This window comes from Sapajus apella, unplaced genomic scaffold (assembly GCF_009761245.1).
Source record: "Sapajus apella isolate SASKATOON/1434 unplaced genomic scaffold, GSC_monkey_1.0 scaffold2, whole genome shotgun sequence".
In the NCBI taxonomy this organism is placed as follows: Eukaryota; Metazoa; Chordata; class Mammalia; order Primates; family Cebidae; genus Sapajus; species Sapajus apella.
This window is the reverse complement of record NW_022436942.1, coordinates 63043378-63068414: the sequence shown is the minus strand read 5'-3', so window position 1 is coordinate 63068414 and position 25037 is coordinate 63043378. Positions and strand designations below refer to the sequence as shown.

At 35.2% G+C, this 25037-nt stretch overlaps 1 protein-coding gene across 5 annotated transcripts in view; it reads left to right on the top strand.

Annotated features, from left to right (window-relative positions):
• Window positions 1-25037, top strand: part of SLC41A2 (solute carrier family 41 member 2) — a 175136-nt gene that overhangs the window by 118466 nt on the left and 31633 nt on the right. For all 5 annotated transcript variants that reach the window (XM_032299938.1, XM_032299910.1, XM_032299901.1 and 2 more), the window contains exons 9-10: window positions 7907-8038; window positions 9237-9385. In XM_032299938.1, coding sequence (XP_032155829.1) covers window positions 7907-8038; window positions 9237-9385 — 281 coding nt within the window. The remainder of the gene's footprint in view (window positions 1-7906; window positions 8039-9236; window positions 9386-25037) is intronic.

The window sequence follows — 25037 nt, the reverse complement described above, 5'->3', positions numbered from 1 at the left end:
GGACTAGGGTGGTGAATATGCCTACCCTTGTTTAGATGAAAAAATATTCACTAAAAGGGCGTTCGATGTATTTCTTTTTAAAAATATGAAAAAAAGTGGAAGATATTTCTCTTTCATCTTTTTGTATTTCTTGAAACTAAAGGAGGAATTTCTGCATGTGAGTTCTGATAAGTCTTGAGAAGAGTACAGGCGGAAATCTAGAGGTACACAGAGGTGGGGGGAATAGGCAGACATGTAGGAAGGTGCTAGATTTATTATGCTATTGATTATAAAGATTTATTTCTAAAGAAAATGAACTTTTGCTTTGGGTTCCCTTCGGAATGTGCAAAGGAATTCTTGACAGGATTTGAAATATATTCCATGACGTTGTGCTAAACATTTACTGGAAACATATATTTCTAAATTTAACAAAACATAAATTCGGATTTTAAAACAGTCCCTAGATGAACCTGCTGATAATTTCTTCCTATTTTCAAACTTTATTTCATCAACTGAGCTTATTCAGGCATCAGGCACTTAAATTCTGTCTTGTGGATGCTGAGGAATCTCGAGTATTATTTGGTATATTGACACGTTGTTTTTAGTAATGTTCTTAATTTATGCAAGACTATCTTTAGATGCTCTCCACTGACTTTAATAATGCAATTAGTCCCTGAAGAATTTAAATAATTTAAAAGAAATGTTGGCAGGCTAGCTTTTAGTAGAAACAATGTATGTCATGATAGCAATAAAGTATTTTTTGACATTAAAGAAAACTATTCTAAGTTAATAATTTTGATATAGTTTAAAAATATAACCAATGATCATGATGAGACCATGAGAGGTTAAAACTTTAATTTTCCCTTCAGTAATTATGTTGTTTACTTAAATTTTATTCGCCTTATTTGGGAAAATGATATCAGTGTCTTTATAAAGTCTCTCATTCATTTTCTTTTTAGTTTGTTACAATTATATCATCAGTTATGTCCGTGTTTCCTGGACTACAGTGTGATAAGGTGATATGGTGATTATTTATAAGAGTTTATTTATATTTATTATTATTATTTTAGTCTGTTACACGGTGACAAAGAAATGATAAAAGTTTTATAAAGTTTTACCAACAAATTTGTGGGTTTTAGAAAAGAGCTACAATTAATCATTAGTAGCTTTTTGTTTCAAACTCAATTCAACGGAAGTTGCAGTTGTGGAACATATGTACTTTGGCTTAATAGCAGAAACTTTCTGTGTTTGCATTGAAGCATTCCATATCCAATAAAATACCACATAGAACATTACCCCCAAGAAAATCCCCAGAGTAACTGAAGAGGAATGCAATTTATGTATTCCTATGGAAAATATCCATCATTAAAAAACGTATCTGAGTGTAATCTGCTTTGCACTAAGTATCATTTTTGATATTAGATTCTTTTCCTTTTGAGTGACTGTGAAGAGAAAGATTACAAAGCTGTTTTTTACTAGTTTACCCATTATTGGTTTACCCAATAACTCTTTGTGAAAATGCTTGCATTATGTAGTAAGTATAAATACTCTTGCCCCTTTCAATTTCTGAGACATTTTCATTTATCTTCACTTAAAGGTATAAGCTACTGACCTTGTTTATATGCTATTATCAGATGAGTATCAGTGCATGCTAATTATTCAATGTTCTTTTTAATTCTTTGTTTGTTTATTTTTTAATGTCATCAAGTTTAGCAGTGGATGGTCGTATACCAATGTTCGCAACACTAATGTGAATAGGTTCTGATCACCCACTACCATTGGACCAGCCTCTATTCTTTACTTTAGAAAGTGAGCTGAGATTTAGAAAATCCAGGCTTTAAAAAGATAGTCACCTGTAACTTCTAGTGGAAAATTCACTGAGTAAACAGAAGGCAGTTTAAGTGATTATTTAAAATATGGGTGCTAGCCAAGCTTGCTGGCTCATGCTCAAATCCCAGTGCTTTGAGCAGCCTAGGCAGGAGGATCACTTGAGCCCAGGAGTTCAAGACCAGCCTGGGAAACATAGTGAGACCCCCATCTCTACAAAAAAAAAAAAAAAAAAAAAAAAATTTTTTTTTTGTTTTTAATTAACTGAGCATGGTGGTACATATCTGTAGTCCCAGCTACACAGGGGGTAAGGCAGGAGGATCACTTGAGCTCAAGAGGTCCATGTTGCAGTGAGTCATAATGGCATAACTGCACTTCAGCCTGTGAGACAGAACAAGACCCTGTCTCTAAAATTATAAATGAATACATAAATAGATAGATAGATAGATAGATAGAATGGGCACCAAGTGATTTATTCTCTTTCTCATATATATATATATTTAATACAAAATAGTTTGTGAATTGAAAAGCAACACAGTTCCTGGACATTCTCTGACCAAGGAATTTTCCAGAAAATGTTAGGACCTACAATTAAGAAAATGCCAAGTCTGAATCACATTATTTACATAAATTTATTGTTATTGATAATAATAATAGTCAACATTTTTTAAGCCTTTGCCATGTTCAGAAACTGTGCTAAGCATCTTTCACATACATGAAATTCATATGCATTGTTTTACTTAATTCTTTCAACATCCTTATGAGGTAGATATTATCCTTATTTTCAGATTAGAAAATGGAAGCTCCAAGAAGTTAAATATTAGTGAAGACATAGTAAGTGACTGAGGCAGTTTTCAAACCCACATGATTTGAGCCACAGTCAGAATGTTACAGAGAACACAGCTCTGCATTTATGTGCCTTAATTATTCTATCTAGGCCATATAACTTTTAAACACATTTTAAAAGAAATTTATTTTCCTTTAGAAATTTTTTCAGAACTCCCTGGGATACATATTTTAAACATTTTTATGATGAACTGCATTTTAAATTATCTTAAGCATTTGCTTTAATGAATTTTTTATTTACTAAATGAGATGTGATGAGGAAATCATGAAGCTACGTTTTGTTTAGGATCAAGACATTATCATTTCAGCCTTAAAACTATAATGTTTAAATTGCTTTATTTTTTGTGAACTGGCACAAAAATTGGTCAACCTCTCAGAAGGGGGAAAGCTCATGCTTTTCCTGTTTCTGTACTTACATTTTTTCTGCAATTAAAAAATGTTAAATTCTTATTCCACAATAACAAATTAGCATTATTAGAATACAGTGAATGCCAAAACTTCACTAGGTATTAGGCGATATATAGGTGACATATAGGTAATGTTGACCTAAATATCTTTGAACAAAATCAATCCATATTTCTGAGTATAATACTTATGTATACACAAGGTTAAATTTGGAGGCTGCTAGGGCTGAGTTTTTCATAGTAAGAAACTGGATCCTAAACATTACATCATAAATTATTAAACAAAAATCTAGCACAGGCCAGATAATCCTATTATAAAGACAAAACAAAAACAAGTTAGTTTCATCACAGTTTTTTTGGAGGGAAATCTATTTTGCTTCCAGGTAACTTGGATCAACAGTAGGTAATAGACCTGGCTGGCAAATTGCTGCCTTCTAATTCTCTCTGATATTATCAAAGCTTTCAACTTTCCGCACCTGGTTCCGACATCCTGTTGCAATTGTTCTCTAATTCTTGTTCAAAAATCTTCTTCACCAGTGTATTCACTGTCATTTAAACGGAGTCCTTCATAAATTTAAGTTGCCAAGTTCTCTTGATTTCATACTTCTTTCAGAGCCCATTCTTCCACCTGTCATACCTATGTAGGCATTTCTTTGAGTATTTATCTAAGAGTGGAATTGCTAGATTGTAGGGGATGCCTATCAACAACTTTATTTATTTATTTACTTACTTACTTACATATGACAGGATCTTACTCTGTCACCCAGACTGGAGTGCAGTGGCATGACCATGACTTACTCAGTCTCTTGGGCTCAAGGCATCCTCCTGCCTCCGCCTTCTGAGTAGCTGCAACTACAGGTGTGCACCACCATGCCCAGTTAATTTTTTTATTTTTAGTAGAGACAAGGTCTCACTGTATTGCCCAGGCTGGTCTCAAACTCCTGTGCTCAAGTAATCTTCCTGCCTCAGCTTCCCAAAGTGCTGAGATTACAGGTGTGAGCCACTGCATTTGGCCTCAACAACTTTATTACACAATGCCAAAATGTTTTCAAAAGGGATTATAACAATTGACACTCTTGCTGTAAGAGTTCTCATTGCTCCACGTCGTTATAAATAGTTGATGTATTTAGGCTAAAGGTTTTTGCCAATATCATGACTGTGAAATGATACATATTTGACTTTTATTTGCATTTCTGTAATTACTGATTCTCTCAACATTAGGAGTTCTTTATATATTCTGGATAGTTGTCCTTTGACAACTGTATGCATTGAAAAAAAATTCTCCCACTCTGTGGCTTGTCTTTCCACTTTGTCTGCAGTGTCTTTTGATGAACAGAAGGTTTTAATTACACTGTAGTCAGATTTGTCAACTTTTTCCTTTATAGTGTGTAATTTCTCTATTTTGTTAAAGTCCTTTTCGTCCATTCTGTATCATCTTGTAAAACTTAATAAGTTTTTCTTTTGAATGATGTCTTTAGTTGACGTGGGATTTATTTTTGTGCATGATATGAGAGTGGGGATCAAATTGCATAGGTTTTTGGGATATTAATTATGTTAGCACTACTTATTAAAAGTCTATAGCACCATTTATTGATCTGCAGTTTCTCCTTTGTCATAGCTCAGGTTGTGTGTGTATGTGTTTATCAAGTAAAAGAAGTCCTACTTGATTCCTGGTTTGCTAAGAGTTCTTAATCATAAATATAAAATTTTATAAATTATTCTGCATTTATTCATACAATTATATTATTTTTCCTACATTCATTTGTTAATATGCCAAATTGCATTTGTTTCTTTCCAGCTATTAAATCAGTCTTGCATTCCTAGGATAAATGAAATTTGGTTATGATACATTTAATATTTTGTTGGATTTGATTTGCTAATTGTTTAGTATTTTAAAAGTTTATTATATTCCTATATTATCCTTTTAATGCATGCGCTGTCTGTCGGGATGACTTCTCTTTCATTCTTGGTCTTGAAATTTGTGTCTTCTCTTTATCTATTCAAAGAACCACCTTTTTGTTTCACTTATTTTTCTCTATTTTTATTCTCTAGTTCATAGATTTCTGTTCTTATATTACTCCTTATGCTTTCTTTTGGTGTAGTTTTTTTTCTTCTTGGTTCTTAAGATGTGGACCTTAGATCATTGATAGGAAAGCTTTCTTCTTTCCTAATAGAAATAATTCTATGAATTGCTAAGTACCGCCTTATATGCCTCCCACATATCTCAATATGTTGTGTTGTCATTTGTAGTAAATGCAAAATACTTTCCTAATTTCCTTGTGTTTTATTCTTTGAACTATGGGTTATTTAGAAATGTATTGTTTGCTTTCCAGATATTTGAGGGAACCCTCAGATGTCTTATTTTTCCGTTATGGAAAGAGAGCATACTTCACATGTTCCAATCATTTCTAATTTATTGAGACTTGTCTTATGGCTTGTAATATGGTGTACCTTCATTAATGTTCCATGGGTGCATGAGTGAAAGTATTCTGCTGCTGTTGGGTTGTATGTTCCATCAATGTAATTTACATTAAATTGGCTGATAGTATTATTAAAGTCTTCTATATCATTGTTGATTTTTAAGATATAGTAAGTCCTGACTTAACATCATTAATAGGTTGTTAAACCTGTGGCTTTAAGTGAAACAATATATAACAAAACCAACTTTTTTCCTCATCAGTGTTGTAATATAACGACATTGAATGATGGTATTCTAGGACTTGCTGTATGTCATTTCACTTATAGTCTGTTCCCAAGGACCTATCAATGACATTAAATGAGGACTTACTATATGGGTAGCCAAATAATGAGAGAGATTGGTGAAGTTTTTGTATAAAAACAGACGTCTAGTTTTTCTCTCAGATTTATCCATTTTTGCTTGATGTATTTTGAAGACTTGGCCTTATTTTTTTTGTTTTTATTTTTTTGAGATGGAATCTCGCTCTGTCACCAGGCTGGAGTGCAGTGGTGCGATCTCAGCTCACTGCAACCTCCGCCTCCTGGGTTCAAGTGATTCTCCTGCCTCAGCTTCTCTAGTAGCTGGGATTACAGGCACGCACCACCACACCCAGCTAATTTTTGTATTTTTTGTTAGTAGAAACGGGGTTTCACCATGTTGGCCAGGATGGTCTTGATCTCCTGGACCTCGTGATCCACCCGTCTTGGCCTCGCAAAGTGGTGGGATTACAGGCGTGAGCCACCGCACTCAGCACACTTCACCTTCTTAAACCTTATTCGATGTCCATGTTTATCCTTGGTAATATTCTGTGTTAGAATGCCTTTTTTTCCCCCGATATATAGTCACTTTAGCTTTCTTTTCTTTAGTGTTTGCATGATATATCTTTTTCCATAGTTTTACTTTTGATTTATGTCTCTGTCTTTTAATATGTATATATTATAAACCTTTTCCACTAGATCCTTTAAGATGTTAATTATAATTATTTAAAATTCCTTGTTGGATGTTTTCAATACCTGATTCATGTCTGGGTCTGGCTCTGATGACTTCTTAACTCCTTCAATGGTTTCTATTCTTCATTGCTTTTTATTGTCTTAAAATTTTTATATTGAATGCTGGACATTATATATACAAGACCATTGGAGATTGAGATAAATATTATTTATGCTTGGAAATGGGAGTTCTTTTCTCTTGCTAGATCATCAGGATGGAGGATTGAGTCAATCTAGTCAGCAGTTGAACTGGGTTTGTTTTTTGTGGTTATCATCATCACCCTCAGCACAGCATTAACCTCAACTTTCTTTATCAGCTTGCTACCCTGTGCTTAGTGCGAAGCCTGGAGGGCTGAATGCCTGCAGCCTGGAAGGCTTAACTCTCTGAGCTCTTGCTCTTCTCCCAACAGTTGCTGATGTTTCTTAGTGAAAGGCATGGGGTGGGGCTTGAGATTCTCTTGTACTTTCCTCAATTTTAGGCAGTCCTACACTCAGCAGTTGAGAATTTGAAATTTTCAGTTTTCTTCTTACTCAGTTTTATGACTCAACTTTTTTCTCCCATACTCTGCAAAAGGAGAAACAGTTTGAGTATCCTGTCTTACCTTGGGCTTACCACTCTTTGGAATTCATTCCACATCCTGGCATCAACTCTTCTGCCTCAGAGTATACGAGAGGGAAATGAGTACTTTTTCCAGTGACTCTGTACCAATTTCTTTAGTAAGCTGAGAAGAAAAATTTCTAGCCTTGTCTATTTGTGTAAGTCTAGCTTATCTTCCCTGTCATTAAGGTGATAAACATGAAGGATCTTAGTACCTCATTTTATATCTTGGTTTTGATAATGATTTTTAAAAATTACCTGCTCTGGGGCTGGGTGAGGTGGCTCACGCCTATAATCCCAGCACTTTGGGAGGCTGAGGCAGGTGGATCACGAGGTCAAGAGATCGAGACCATCCTGGTCAACAAGGTGAAACCCCGTCTCTACTAAAAATACAAAAATTAGCTGGGCATGGTGGCGTGTGCCTGTAGTCCCAGCTACTTGGGCGGCTGAGGTAAAAGAATTGCTTGAACTCAGGAGGCGGAGGTTGCAGTGAGCCGAGATCGCGCTGTTGCACTGCCGCCTGGGTAACAAGAGTGAAACTCCATCTCAAAAAAAGAAAAATTACCTGCTCTGGTCTGTTTTCATACTAGACAGTCAAGTTTGAAAAAATAATGAATTAATCTAATATAATAATTTTATGCCTTTGGAATGTCCACTTCAACATTAAATTAATCCACATTTCAGAAGAACTCTTTATTTCATTTTATTGGCCCAGAATGTTAAATGAAGAGGCTTGCTTTTGGTTGAATTTATGCAACTTGTTTAAAATATGAGGATTACTACTTTGTTTTCCCTTGTGTTTCAGGTATTGGTGGTAATTTGGTGGCCATTCAGGCTAGCAGGATTTCTACCTACCTCCATTTACATAGCATTCCAGGAGAACTGCCTGATGAACTCAAAGGCTGTTACTATCCATTTAGAACTTTCTTTGGTCCAGGTATGTGCCTGTGGATTGTTGCATATTTTAGATCAAGGGCTGTTGCTCTGTAAGATTATAGGCAGGGAACATTTATTGAATATGTATTTTTTGAGAGTTGCACAACTTTCCTATTTCTGAGAGCTAATCTCAGTGAATGAAAAGGCTTGTGTATCAATTGTGCAGTTGCTGAGGATCTTTATATAATGTTTCTCTTTGATGTCTCTTTCTGGGATATCTTGCTTATTTGTCATGAAAGACAGACAAAAAAATCATTGCCAGGTGATTTTGCAGATGTACTATCTTTCCTATATTATTATTTTGGCCTTTTTAAATGTAGGCATTTGATCTTAAACAAACCAGATGAGAAGAGGCAACCTCAGTTTCAAGGAACAGTGCATTATTTATGTGACTACGAAAAACAAAGGCACATGATTACCAAAACACAGAGACTACAATTTGAAACCTCAAAATTCTTGTCACATTTTTCCCTGATGAAAATAAGTGTGATTATTGACTTTTGATTTAAAAATTTTTTGTTGTTGAGATGGGGCTTGCTCTGTTGCCCAGGCTGGAGAGTAGCAGCACCATCGCAGCTCACTGCACCTCAAACTTCTGGGCTCAGCTCATCCTCCCACCTCAGCCTTCTGAGTAGCTGGGACTACAGACACATGCCACCTTCCTTGGCTAATTTTTATTTTTATTTTTTGTAGAGATGAGGTCTCACTATGTTGCCCAAGCTGGTCTTGAACTCCTAGCCTCTAGTAATCCTCCCACCTTGGCTTCCTAAAGCTCTGGGATTACAGGTGTGAGCCACTGTGCCTGGCGATTATTGACCTTTGAATGAAGATCAGAAATGGTTACTCTTTTAATATCAGTGATAGAAGTCTAAAGAAATTAATAAAATTAAAACATTCTTGTACTTTAAGAACTTTACATTTTCTCTTTTGTCTTCCCTCTGTTTTTATAATAGATATTAAAGTCTGACTGATGTTCTTCATAGCAAGTTTTTATCAACCACCTTTCATTTAATTAACGTATATAGTGGAAATTTCAGAGAATGAAATGCATTGTAACGACTTGAAATTTATTTTTGGCCATCAAATTTCATGTGATAGTATGAAGTATAGTAACTAGAAAGTAATTTTCAAATTTTAATAACTATGACCTTTAACCAAAATATAATTTTGTTTAATTACTTTTACATTTTACATTACAGGAGTAAATAATAAGTCTGCCCAAGTTCTGCTGCTTTTAGTGATTCCTGGACATTTAATTTTCCTCTACACTATTCATCTGATGAAGAGTGGTCATACTTCTTTAACAATAATCTTCATAGTAGTGTATTTATTTGCTGCTGTGTTACAGGTAAGAGTTAAAACTTACTGAAATCTCTTTTATGCTCAGACTGCTGCAAAAGTACAACTATGGAAATCTAAAAACAAATGACATGTTTTGCCATTTTAAAAATCAACTGAACATCTTCATATTGATTTTATTTTCTTAAAACCAATAAACAATTTTTTGTTAGTCATCAATATTTATATTATTAGGTCCATGTAAACATTTTTTATTACAGAGTCAGATAATTTCACTATGACTATTTTTACTTTTTTTGTATATCTTTTTCTCATGGGGTTAATAATCACACCTCTTTGCATTTGCATCATTTTCCATAAACCCACCTTTAATTTTTACCAATGGTTCTGGTTTTATTTTGGTTTCCTGGACATGGCTTCTTGCTAAACTTTGTAGATATGGTACCTTCTACAGTGAGGTAAGTCCTAATCCCTTAAGAGATCAATTCAAATAATTCTTTGAAGAGATAACATTTATCATTTGGCTTTCCAGGAGTTTGGCATATAGGAATGAGACTAAAAGGTAGATATGTATACATTATTCCATTCAAAAGAAACGGCATTGATGATAATGATGGTGATGGAATTAGTTGGCATCTATAGTGTTTCCTGTGTGCCCAGAAGCATTATAAATGCTTTATATGTATTGATTCATTGAATTATCACAAAATGCTATGAGATTTGTTCTTTTGATCTAAATCGGTAATTTTCAAAGTGGGATACATACAAAGCAGTGCACCGTGTGGAGGAAGAAAAGATTAAAACTTCATTTGTTTAAAATAACTATTTTCCTCTATTTTTGTGTTTGCTTAGTAATAAATATATTTTAGCACAATGTTAAATAAGTATACCAAATATTTTATGCTGAGAGAGCTGCATAATCGAGAACTTTTTGGAGATTACTGAGTTAAAACACAGAGGTGAGAAAGCACAGGGCTTGTGCAAGATAAAATAATTCATGTACAGGGTCTAACAGACAAGGTAAGGTTAAGAACGTTGATTAGGGCTGGTGTCGAAAAGGCCTTAAAGATAAGGGAAATTAGCATCTATTCTTAAAATAACAATGCCCTTACAACTTGACATTTTTAACTTGTCTATTACGCTTTATAGTGCCTTAGATTTTACTGAAAGTCACCTATCAAATAATTATTCATCCAGTAAACCTTCATGCTACTAGAGTAGGGATGGCTTTTAAATCCCAGGAGGATTAAGTTCAGACTCTGTACTCAAGGTTTAATAGTATAGAGGGAAGACCACTGCATGAACAAATAATTATTATGTACTATAATGTAAGTACTGGGTTTAGCTATATATGAAGTGTTTTCAGAGCTTGAAAGAAAAAGCAAATAAGTCTACCCGGGGAGTAATCTTTTTCTACTTTTCAGTAGGGACAAAACCTATAGCAAATTGCCACTTTTATTGCTGTATATTATATGGCCATTTATTGTCATATATGTTTGATGCTGTTCTCTATATAACTGTTGTGAAAAAGATGCATTCTACAATCCCAGGGGAAATATTCAGAGACCGGTGTTTGGTCTGTTGATGAACAAGCCATTGCTGGAGCATATTCCTGTTTCCAACTCTACCTCTTAGCCTCATGGATTATTTGACATTTATGTTTATGGTTCTGTGCCAACATATTATCATGCAGCATTTCACTTAAGTCAATGAAGGATATAAGTAATTTTTCTAGTTTATTAAAAATAGATTTCAGTATATATTAACCTCAGATCTAAAGTAGAATAACTATAATTGAGAAAACAGTAATTATTAGTCTCTCTGTGTATCTGTTTCCCCCTCTGTAAAATGGGAGAGGTAAGATAAGCTACTTTGAGGATTCAATGAGTTACTTACATAAAGCGTTTTATAGTAGATGCTATATAAGTATTAGCTGGTGCTATTGTTGTTGTTATTAAAGATAATACTATAAATGGTGTGCCACTGATTTCAGAATGACAACTAGAAACTATACTGTTCATTGAATTTTCTTATGTGTCTTTTATAACTTTAATTTTTATGGGCTTTGCTTTTCGTTTTTCCCCCAAGAACCAGATAACTGCCAGAGTAGACCTTTGCATTTGCAGCCTGACATTGTGCATTATTCTAATGGAATAGCTTAGAATCAGGTTGTAAATTCTCAGATCAAATCTACATGTTCTGATGCTAGCATACACATAAGCACACACACGCACATGCGCGTGCACACACATACACACACCTCTTTAAGGTTTAGGTAAAAGATCTTGACCTTCCCCCACCTTGCTTCAGTAATCCAAAGACGAACAGAATGAAGAAATAACTCCTTAAAGACAAAGAATCTTTGACCACTTAAAACTTAAACCTTTTAATATTCTTCACTAGATTGGTTTCTTTTTTTGATCCACATTAAATTTATATTGAAAACCTTGGTCCAAGATCTTACTCAAATACTTCAGTTCATGCCACTCTTCTCATCCCTAAACTCTCTAATTTGATTGGATATTCTACAGCACAGCTTTCCAACGCATGCTGAATTTCTCCCCATCTACATTCCTATCTCCTTGAGGGTTGAGACTATGCCTTTCCCTTTGGTATTCCCTACAGGGAATGATATAGAGGCTGTTTTTCTTCATTATTGGTGTTTTGTGCACTTCACAGACTAATACTCTTTGAGGAGCCTCTCTGCTAATTCCCCAGCTCACTAAATGAAGGAAATTTATTTGAAGGAAACTTCATATTGCACTTATTATAATGACATAATAACAATAATTTGCAGCACTTTTGCATTTACTCAGATATCATTTCTTCCTGGAAGCTTTTCTTGAATATCTGATTTCCTCTGAATTGCCTTATTCTCTATTTCCCAAAGTACCCTGTGAATACCATTATCCAAGCATTTTCCATATTATATCGACATTATCTATAATATTTATTGTGTCTGTCTTGCCCATTTCCGAGATAGGATCTTTGTTTTATTCATTTTTGTATCTCCAACACCCAGCCCTGTCCCTAGTGCTCAATTAATGCTTGTTAAAACTGAATGACTACATCTTGCCAGCTCCATCTTCTTCAGTGGAAGGAAGAGAAACTTTTATAACTGTATCAAGGTACGAGAAATCACAGAAAAAATTTTTTAAAAATCTAGATTTTTATTCTCCTTGCCTTCAATAAACACCAGTTTCCTCTCTTTCACTGATATAGGTATCCAAAACAAAAGCAATTAAAAATGAAACACAGAACCCCACAACTTCTAACAATGATTAGTTAAAATTGTAAGGTTTTACTGAAATGTTTAGAGATGAAATAACTGATTTCTGGGGAAGTGGAAGCGTAGGGGTAAAATTGGTCATGAATTGGTAATAGATGAAGCTGAGTGATGATGGTTCCTCAGAGTGAGTAGGGTTAATTTATACTATTCTGCTTTTTGTATATGTTTAAAGTTTTCCTTAATAAGGAGTTTTAAAAATAAAACTTTTAAATTTTAGATGTTAGTATAAGAATTTTGTTTTTTTCAGAGTATATCATCTCTCTAATTTTGGTCTGGTAGCTGAATGGGTATTTCTTACTTCAAATGAAAAGTAAAAAGTCAAATTTGAAATTCTTTGGCGTTGGAATGGTTGAGTTAGTTTTTTATTTTGCCCTTGGCACACACTATGTTTTTTGAAATGATTTTTTAAATTTAAGAAAACCTCCTTATATGTCACAAATTACATTGTTTGGGGGTATTTATTATGTGTCTTACAATTAGAAGGAAGCTATCAAATGTGGTTTTGTTATGTGATGTTTAGGCCATCGAACCACAGTCAGAAAATGTGATGGATTAAACCCTCTTCATGTTCTTGCCCAGTCCCCAAGAGCAAGTAGAGTAGCTAGACCATCTCAAGACCAGAGTAATGTGCTAAGAGACATTCATATCTGACACACCACCTATCACATTGCTTTTTGAGTTTATTTTCTTCAACAGTAAGGATAGGTTGGTACCTTGTTAACCATCTTAATCCATTATACCTTTTATACCATCAGTCAGTATTTATGAGACTACCAGCTGTGCTTAAGGCCACAGTTGTTGGTTTTAGAAATATAATTTTTTATCTATGTCAAAATAGCACATTGAACCCACAGCTTTGATTTCATAGAAGCAGAGCGTACTTTCCTCTACAAACTTAGACATGTTTCTTGGGTTCTTTCTCTCTAGGAAGTGATTTTCCCAGCCATCATATTTACTTATTTGGTTGCTTCATTGACTGCTCAAAGCCTGTTAATTTATGAACTCAAAAGCATAATATGGGATTCCAAGTTAGGATGGGTATTGTTGACCTTCCTTTCACAATGTAAAGAAGGGAATCTTACTATCATCTTCAGGGTTTGCTGTCTGTTTGCCTTACGTCCTACAGTCTTCCTCAAAGACTAGTACCTTGACAGCATAATAAACCTGAGAAAGCACAAAGAAAACTATTAATTAAACAAGCATACTCACAGTCTCTTAGGCAAAGAAGGAACAGCAGTACATCTTGGTTTGTTTCCCTATTTAATTTAAGGCCTCTACTAGTTGTTCCCCTTTGTGTTAGAAATCCTAAATATACATCCTTTATGAAAAAGCAAAAGCAAAAACATGTCATCTTGTTGGATGACGTATCCTACAAGATGCAAAAAGATTGTCCCTAGAAAAACTGAAGGGGGAGAAAAAAAAGACCATAATTAGATGGGTGATTGCAAATATAAATAAGTCTTTTACTATTCAAATCTCATTCTTATAATCCACTATTTTACTCATTTGATTAAAAACAACAATAACCTCTTTCGTTTTACTATTATAGTTTTCCCTTTTATTACGATGATTATATACATATGGAGTATATAAATATTTTTTCTGCTATAAAATATCCCAGTGGGAAAAGAAAAATGAGACTTCTCTAGCCCTTAAATTCAATAGCCCTATTCTATTGAATTCCAACAAGGTATTTGTTAATGTAATTGGTAAACAATGAATTAAAACCATTTCTAAATGAAATATTTAATTCTCTATTTTAGGCAATTGTTGTTTCTTACAGAAACTTAGATTATTAAGAAATCTAAAATTCTAACAGCACCAGATTCCATGGGAAATTTATTTTGGAAGTTTGGTTGTAGAAAAACTTTGCCTTGGCTATATCTGTGTTTTCACATGGGAGAAACAAAATGTTTCTTTTAAGGGGTAGAATGACAACAAATTCTCAATACATGAAGTTGAGAATTGTAAATATCAGGATTTTGTCAAGTACGCAATACATATAGTGTGCCAACTACTGTGCTAGTCACTATACGAAAGAAATAAAAGGTGTTGTCCCTGCCCTTGAGAATCTTCCCTTAGCTATAGGAGCCTAGACTGAAATGCATGAAACATCTAGAGAAGAGCCCAAGACTTACTTCCTTATAACAATACAGTCTTCTTCCTCTTTAGCTTCAGAATCAATTAAATTTTGTGTCTATGCCTGACTTTCATTCTTTGAAAGTGCTTTAATTGATTCTTTTTGGAGGGAGGAGATCCGACAATATAAGTTTTAACCACTGAGAAACTGAATATCAACAAATATAAAACTGCTATAGCAAAGTAGTAATGTTTATAAAACTTCTTATTAATATAATTTTAAAAACAGAAGTCTTGTTATCTTTTGCATTACTTTAGGTTAAACTTGTTTTTGAATTTTATACGTGTATGAAAATTGCACAATCTCGTATCTCACAACAGATTCATATTCTCAAGGAAAAAACTTGTTCTTAGCAAAGCCCAAGCCCAAATAAATGCCCCTCATAACAAAACTTACAATCAGCATATTAAATAGTAAATTTCCTAATAAGCATTTTTGTTTTATAAATAAAGCTCCTGGTTGTTTTTGTCTTTGTAATATGAATATACCTATAGTACTAATAGTGCAGATTAAGAGCAAACATGTTCCATTGCTCATTTAGTAGAACATGCTTCGAGCAGATATACGGCCATTTACCTCTACGTACTTACCAAAAGGATCATTGACAGTATCCTCATTCTGAAGTCATATTCACATGATTCAGTGTTATTATCTTGACTACAAAGACATAGTAATAAATTTTTTCCACAAAAGAAAAATATAACCCAGACTGTCTGTCATCCATACATTACATATAAGGGGGCAAAAGAAAGACAAGGGAAGATAAGCCTCTAGTAAGCAGAGCATTGTAGAAAGATCAGAGTCTTTGGAGTCACATTTGCGTCTGAATTTCTGCTCTGCTACTGATTATATGTCCGTAGTCAAGTTTCTTAACTTCTCTTAGCCTTATTTTCCCCTGCATCAGAGGCAATGAGGGCTAAGATATATATATATATATCTATCTCTTCCTATTCTATTGAATTTATATATATATATATAAAATACTTGGTAGAGTGTCTGGAACATAGCAAGTTTCCAGTCATAGTAGCTGCAGTTTATCATGCTTATTGTCATCGGCCTCATTTTTTCTTTCCCTCAGTGTTAGAGCTGGTTGTGCAATGCCCTGAGCCCCTTCTCATCTCCTTACCACTCACCTTTCTTTAGGCCCCTGTCTTTACTGCAGAACTCTTCCTATTCTCTGATGACGGCCCTAAGCTTCACATATCACCCTTTCATTGCCGACTTCCAGACTGGTATCTCCAGTCCGGACTCCTGTTCTACATCTCCAGTTAAATGTTGAAGAGATATCTCCCACTGAACACATCCCGAACAAAATTCTTTATATTCCTCATAACCTTTCCCATACCAGGGAGGTGGTGAGCAAGAAGCCACAAGTAGGGACAATGAGAAAGGAGATAGGCCAGTCTTAGATACACAAGCAAGGATCCCCTAAATCCCTCAGCCCTTGACCCCAGACAGTCCCCCTGGGATAAGGTGAGCTTTACTCACATAGGGTGCCCCAAATCCTGACCATCATAGTCATCACCATTTTCTTGCTACTGGTGAGTCCGTGCAGTCTAATAAGAAGACTCCTGGACTAGGAATAAGTCTTTCTGGGTTCTAATTCTAGTCCCTTCTTAACTCTATGACTTTTGCTAAGTCACAACACTCTCTGTGACTTAATTAACAGAGGGAGCTGTTAATAAGGTGGCAAGCATAAACCATTACTAAGCTAGACAAACTAGGAAGTACAGTGACCCTAGCTATCACTCAGATTCCTTCCTGCATTCATGATGTATGATTTTATGAGTTGCCATTGCTATAGTACAGATGATGTGTTGCAAAACCATTGTTGTACATAACTAGTAAAATAGATGTTATTATTAAAAGTCTGGTAATTAAAATAGCCTCTTAATATTAAAATCATCTATAATTACTACTAGAGTAATATTACATTAAACTGGCTTTTATGGGTTAGCCAGAAAACCCAGGCAATACATAAAACATTGTTTTCCTGAAAACAATTGTATTGCAAGTTTATATAGCTAATGTTAAATTCATCTGTTAAGTTAGAAGCTATCAGTTATTAAATTCGTTTGACCTAAAACTATCTCCTTCAGGTTCCCAGATAGACTCCCATGTTTCTACTGTCTCTGTACTTTATCTAGAAAGTGTATAGTCACCTATTTCTGCCATCATTTGATTTATTATTTTATAGTATTCAGTTATATCTTCTCTTGATCTGTAACTTTTCAAGGAAAATGGTACTGCTTGATTTATATATAAGCCATTTTATATGCTTCACCTAAATTGTTTTTTCTGAAAGTTTTTGATCTCTAACAGTTCCCTTCTTGCAATTGAAGCCATTTTTTCAATCTACATATGAGTTTCAAAAACAATAATGGCAAATATATTTATCATGAGCCATGTACTCCTCTAGACACTTTATGTATATGAACTGATTGAGTCCTCACAACAGCCCAGTAAGAAAGGTTCTGTTATCATTTGCTATTTACAGATGAGGCAGTTGGCGTAGAAGCTTAGTGATTTGTTGAAGTCTGCACAGCAAAATGGAGACTAGCTCGAGTCTGTATTCCTAACCACTGTGTTTTACAAGAATAAGTTTGGGGCTGGGTGCGGTGGCTCACACCTGTAATCCCAGCAGTTTGGGAGGCTGAAGTGGATTGATCACCTGAGGTCAGGAGTTCGAGACCAGCCTGGCTAACATGGTGAAACCCTGTCTCTACCCAAAATACAAAATTACCTGGGCATGGTGGCACGTGCCTGTAATTCCAGCTACTATGGAGGCTGAGGCAGGAGAATCAGTTAGAACCCAGGAGGCAGAGGTTGCAGTGAGCCAATATTGTGCCACTGCACTCCAGCCTGGGCAACAGAGCAAGACTTTGTCTCAAAGAAAGAAAAACAAACAAAAAGTTTGATGCTTTGTTTTCCTCTTAGTGAGGATCATAGTTTTTAGGATGGCAACTTCTAAAGGTTTACAGCTGTCTCTTCTCTCTGGTTTCATTAGATCTTCAACTTCTTCCAGCCAGGCATATTGCCCCAGAAGGATATTCATTCCACAGCATCCACATGGAATCAATGCCCACTGAAATCAAGTAGGAATCCATTCCAGCACATAAATATCTCTGAATGTTCTGAGAGAAGGACAAAGGGCTATAGAAGTTCAGTAGTGGGAGAGGATTTTCTATGTGGGGAGGGAAGTTTTATAGTGGATAAAATTTTGCTTTGTTGAAATCCATAGAAAATGCCATTTCAGCTAAAAGGGGTAGCATTAGGTAAATGAGAAAAACTCAGGGTATTTATGGAAAACAGCAAGAAATTTCTTGGATTAGAAGGAGTGCTAAAAAATAAGGTTAGAAATTACAGGTTGTAGCAAGATCATCAAGGAGCTTAAAGAACAGACTATAAAGAGTTTAGTTTATTCTATAGAATGGTGATTTTCAACTGTTTTTCCACTCCCAACAAACTTGAGAGATCTGACACATTCCTCTGATGCAGTGTGAGATAATTTATAGGGTTTAGGCTCTGGCTTCCACCATCAACCACCTGCATCAGCTTAGGCAAAGTCACTGCCTAGGCACTGTGTTTCCCACCTGTAAAAAGAGGCTAAGACCAGACCAACTTTGTGGGTTGTTATAAGGATGAAATAATTCATTTAAAGTGTTGTTATTTTCATCATTATTGTCTTTTTTTTAAAATATCATCAGTAGCTGTAGATTACTGGGACAGTGACTCTCTTAGGGTGGCAGTAGAGCAATCAGAACCTTTGGAACCAGCATTAAGAGTCTACCTTGATTCTGATAAGGAACCTAGATAAGGAATAATGACAAGGAAGATAGGGAAGAATGTAGCCATATAGTAACAATGTGACTATAATTGGAATCTCAGGATAACCACCCAGGAGCTGATCAAGTTAATTAGCTTAGCCTTGGGCAAGTTACTCAATTCCTTGGAGTCTTATTTTCTTTGCATGTAAAATGATAATGCTTCCTTTTTGCACAGTAGTTATAATATTTAAATACTTGGCACATAGTAGGCCCTCATTAAATGATGTAGTTATGTCCTTTTTTTTTTTTTTTTTAAATCATGATGCTAACTCAAATCCTGTTCCAAGATGGTGTCTCAAAGGAAAGACTTAAGCAACCAGGAGATTTAAACAGGTTACCTAATCTTCACATTTCTTCTCCCTCCTCAGGATTTAATTCTACCAGATTCTAACTGGAAGTAGGATTTGTTTATTTTTTCTATGTGACTGTTCTGCCTCTGTCAAGATCTTAATTGGTTTCTCTGTCTGTCAGCTGGGGTTGAAGGAGAAGTATAAAGAGAATGATAAAGAAGATGTGAAGGGAGGGCCTGTAGTTCCTAGAATTTTTCCCTAGTTGTAAAAATACCTACTTTAACTTTCAGAGTTGATCAATATGGTTACCTTAAGATAGGAAGTTGAAGCAGGTGAATTTTTGAGATTATTTTTTAACAGCCTCGTGATTGCATTTTTGTTATGTCATAGCGTGATTATGCTATTATAGCTTAGGTTGTAAGATCGCCAATGGAGATACTTTTCTGAATTGGTATTTATGATTAATTCTTTAGCTAGGTATGCTTGGGCTCCAAGCCAGTGATGCACAGAAGATGAAATGACTGTCTGCCTTATTGGAGGCACACACAGCATGCTCGATTCCTGTGTGGAGAGGCACTGGGAAAGAGAGCTTTTTCAATCTTGTCAAGGCTGATGAAGATGAAGGTAGACGCAGGGAAGCTGAGCCATCTTTTCTCAAGTATTCTGCTTAGGGCATTGCTTCTTGTGCTCTGAATTCTGCTGAGATTGCAGATATGATTTAGAGTAATTTTCACATCATCTACAAAAAAGTCTTATAACTGAGTGAAAGCACTTAATTGAAAAGCATAAAAATAATTACTCAGGAAATTTGCCAGTATAAAATCTGGGTTGATTTATGACCGTAGAATATTCACCCCCAAAAACACTGACCTGAATGATTCTATAATTGAAAATATTTAGCTGTTTTTAAGAATAGATATTAGCACCATATCAGTTTTTAATTTTAAAGCTAAATATCCGTATTAGTTCAGTATAACAAAGGTAATCTAAATTGTATTCTTTTTTTTTTTTTTTTTTGAGACGGAGTTTCGCTCTTGTTACCCAGGCTGGAGTGCAATGGCGCGATCTCGGCTCACCGCAACCTCCGCCTCCCGGGTTCAGGCAATTCTCCTGCCTCAGCCTCCTGAGTAGCTGGGATTACAGGCACGCGCCACCATGCCCAGCTAATTTTTTGTATTTTTAGTAGAGACGGGGTTTCACCATGTTGACCAGGATGGTCTCCATCTCTTGACCTCGTGATCCACCCGCCTCGGCCTCCCAAAGTGCTGGGATTACAGGCGTGAGCCACCGCGCCCGGCCTAAATTGTATTCTTATACTATCTAGGGAAATACATTAAAGCAAAAAGTTTCCAAAGATTTTTGCATTTATTAAAAGGGAAGCTTAAAGGGTATCAAAGGATGGTAAGGCCATCATTCAATATCTGAAATAAAAAGACAAAGCTGAATTTTTACTTACTATTGTAACGGAGCTATACTGGGATCGGGCACAAGCAGAGAAAATTATTGATCTTCTGTAGGGTTTCAAAGAAACATGGCTTCAGGAACTGGCAGATGTTCAAAAGCATGTTTGGACTGATGTCATCTGTAGAAGTATGATTACTTGGGTATAACTGTTGTTTGGTTGGCCCTCAGGGGTGCTTTTATGGGAATGGATTAGTTCCTAATTGGCTACTTCAGGAACAAGGACTATCATTGATTGGCTAGCTTCTAAAGCATGTTCAATTAGGCAAGTTTATCGATTGAATGAATTTAAAGCCCGTTCTGGTGGCTACTTGTTACCGTGGCTAAAGAACAATCAGCCTTTTCCAAGGAGTGTAGAAACTTTTTTATTTTCATTTCTTATTTTTTCTCTTCACTCAGGAGATATAATTAAGAATTATCAAGACATTCAACTCTGTTGTTGATTCTCCTTGAAGAAGAGATTTCAGTGTAGAGAACTGCTTTTCAGTTTAAGTGTCAATCAGCATAATTTCATATTCTTTTTATCTTTGAATCATTTGTTGAACCATCTGCTGAGACAATAGCTGTGCAAAAGCATTTGAGACCGGACAATAAGCATTAAATGACTGTGAGATAAACAAGAATAATGAGAAATATTTCAAGAAGGGACAAGAAGGCCTTGGTACTTCAGTACCAAGACATAAGATTTTTCAGGCCTGACTAAGAAAACAAGTCTTAATGTTTCTCTAGGTAGCTCGGCTGCCTTTTTTTTTCTTTTTAGCTTAGATATAGATTGATTGGTTCATTTCATCTGTAATGTTAATTGAGGTATAGTGTGAAGTGTTAGCAATGGTTTAGGTTGACCAAGAGAAAATACAACACCATTGTATTATCTGTAGCTATAGTGATTAACTATAACTATTTGAGTTAAGGAAACTAAGTTGTTCTCCCAGGGCTTGGACTGTGTTATTTACTGTATCAGCCAAAGTTAGAGGTAAATCTTCATTGACAATTTTGAATTGTCAATTCGAATTGTCCAATTGAATGTCCTATTGATGGGGTTTTTTTAGGTGTTTGTTTCACTAGTTATTGTTTTCCCAGAAAGGACTAATGAGACATAATCCATCCAAGGGTATGGGGGAGTCATGTCCTTGAATTGGCTTAATAGCTCTGCAGAACAATTAGTCTTTTTCTGGATTGGCATTAAAGAGACTAATTCTTACATAGGAAGAAAGAGCCAGGAATTGTATGAGAGAGAATCTGTAAAGACAGGAATGCAAAGGAGAGGGTGACATAGAGAAATTTTGTTCTCTTGGTCGTGGGTGGAATCTGTCTACTTGATGTAGTCATCTCTTTGTTCTGAGAATCTTAGGTTAGTAGTCAATTCTCTGCTTCTGATCATCTGCTTCTCAAGGTACGTTGAAGAACCCCAGTTTATGTTCTCTGATGAGTAGTTACTTTTTAGCTCTGCCAAAGTCTCTTTCATTTTTCCAGATAGCAGAGGATGTGGCCAGTTCAGGTTCATCCAGGGATTCTTTTTTATTCATCATTGAAACCTCAGCACCCAACCCTCTACCTGGCAGTAAATATTTATAAAATGAATATTTTTTTGTATTATTTGTGAATTATTTTAGGCATTTCAGTTATTCTTCACTTAGATTCTGATATCACATTGAAAGCAGTAACTATGTCTTATTCTTTGAATGCTCCAGGAATCTCATCACACTGTTTTCTATGTTAGATATGATAAGTATTCATTAAATTAGATATATTGAGTATACTTTGTATGGGTAATAGGGAAGCACCTGACAAGGTTCCCTATCTGAAAGAGGTAACAGATCAGTTAGAGAGATTAAACATACACATAAAACAATTTGAAGATACATTTTTAAAAAGTAAAATTACATTCTCAACAAGCATAATAAAATATTCTATGAATGACTACAGTGATGTGTTGCTTAACAATGGGGATACAGTCTGAGAAATGTGTTGTTAGTTGATTTCATTGTGTGTGAACATCATAGAGTGTACTTACATAGACCTGGGAGGTATAGCCTACTACACACACACCAGGCTATATTGTAGAGCCTGTTGCTTCTGGGCTACAAACCTGTACGGCATGGTACTGCACTGACCACTGTAGGTAATTGCAACAGAAGAAGAAGTACTTGTGTATCTAAACTTAGAAACAATCCAGTAAAATATGGTATTATAATCTTGCAGAACCACCACCATATATGTGGCCCATTGTTAACAGAAATGTCATCATTTGGAGCATGACTGTAGGTATTTTAACATCATAGCCATTTTAGAATGCTAAACTTTACATTTGGCTGGGGCATGGTGGCTCATGCCTATAATCTCAACATTTTGAGAGACTGAGGTGGGAGGATCACTTGGGGCTGAGAGTTTAAGACTAGCCTGATCAACATGGGAAGACCCAGTCTCTACAGAGAGAGATTTTAATTTTATAATTAAAAGTAAATAGGCTGAGTGCAGTGGCTCATACCTATAATCCCAGCATTTTAGGAGGCTGAGGCGGGCAGATGGCTTAAGCTCAGGAGTTCAAGACCACCTGGGCAACATAGTGATACCCCATCTCTATTAAAAATGAAAATGACCATTTAATAAAAGAAAGTAAATAAAGCTTCATAGTGAAGTACTATACATCAGGGATAATGAATGACCTACTACAACTCTACACAACAATATAGTCACAGCAATATTGTAAATCTCACAAACATAAGGTTAATCAAAAGAAGCCAAACACAAACTACATATTGTATGATTGTATTTATAGTAAGTACAAAGATAGGCATAAAAGATTTTTTCAAAAGTAAATGAAGTTTGATAACTAATTTCTGCCAGCATAAGAACTAACATAATGTAGGGAGTAATAGGTTGTCCTTCTAATTTGAAAACTGACTAGTAGGTGATCAGGCTCATTCTTTTTTTCGCCATTTGACAAGCACTTGTTTTTAAATATTTAGAAGGAGAATATGAAGAAATATAAAGGGTTTATTAACTGCCAGACAATATGTATTTTATTTACATTATCTCATTAATCCTTTCAGCAGTCCTCTGAGGTGTGTATCATCTCCCCTACTTTCTAAATGAAAAATCTGAGAAAACTGAAAGCTTAAAAAATTTGCCCAAAGAAATATACAGTCAGCCCTCCACATCCGTGAGTTCCATATACGTGTATTCAACTAACCTTGAATCGAAAATACTCAGGAAAAAATTTTAGAGTTCCAAAAAACAAAACTTGAATTTGCTTCACACTACATTGAATCCTCATGAGTGAAGTGACGTGTTGGCATTATATTAAGTATTATATAAGTAATCTAAAGATGTTTTAAAGTATACAAGAGGACCTGTGTAGTGCAAATACTGTGCCATTTTATATAAGGGACTTCAGTGTCCGCAGATTTTTATATCCATGGATTTTGGTGTCTGCAGGAGGTCCTGAAACCAATCTCTGTGGTGATAGCGGGACAACTGTAGTAGTTAAGTGGTAAATGAGATTTGAATTTAGACTTATATTACTCCAAAGCCTATGATCTACCTCCCCAAACACAGGAGGTAAGTAAAAGCATTGAGAACAATCTGGTTAATTCCATTATTTGGTAATGGGAAGTGACAGGAAGAATTCCTGTACTCTAGGGTAGGGGTCACAAGCTTTTTCTGTAAAGGGACAGATAGTAAACATTTTAGGACTTTAGGCCATATAGTCTCTGTCACAAGTACTCAACTCTGCCATAACAGTGCAAAAGTAGTCATAGATGATATGTAAATACATAAGCATGGGTATGTCCCAATAAAACTTTGTTTATGGATACTGAAATTTGAAATTTATATAATTTTCATGTGTCATAAAGTAATATTCTTCCTTTGACTTTTTTAATGTTAAAAACTAAAATTATTCCTAGCTTGTGGGCCATACAGGGCTAGATTTGCCCTGCAGGCTATCATTAGGTGACGATGGCTGTAGTCTATTGCTCGGAAGGCTGCACACTGCTACTCAATATGTCAACATGCAAAGACAAAATCTACAATCTACAAAGACAATTAAAAAGATCAACATTAAGGCATACTTTATATACAGGAGAAATAATTATATACAGTAAAGTACACCCATGCTGACATATGCATATACCCATATAACAACTACCATAATCAACATATAGAATATTACCTTTGCCTCCAAAAGGTTCTCTCATGCTCCTTTGCAGTCAGTTCCCCTCCATGCCAGGCACTAGGCAAACACTGGTTTCTCCTCTGTCACTATAAATTATATTTCCATTTTCTAGAATTTTATATAATGAATCTAAGTATGTACTCTTTGTTTTCTCCTTTTACTTAACATAATATTTTTGAAACTTATCCATATTGTTACATGTATTAGTAGTTTACTTCTGTTTATTGCTGAGTAGTAGTCCATGGTATCAATAAATCACAACTGGTTTCTCCATTTACCTGTGAATGAACTGTTGGTTTGTTTCCAGTAGGGGCTGTTATGGATGAAGTGGCTATGAATATTCATGTACACATTTTTGTGCAGATATGTTTTCATTTCTCTTGGGTAAACACATATAGTAGAATTTCTGGGTCTTATGGAAAGTAAATGTTTAACTTTATAAGAAACTGCCAAGATGTTTTCCAAAATGATTATACCAATTCTGCATTCCCACTAGTATGAGAGTTCTAGTTGCTCC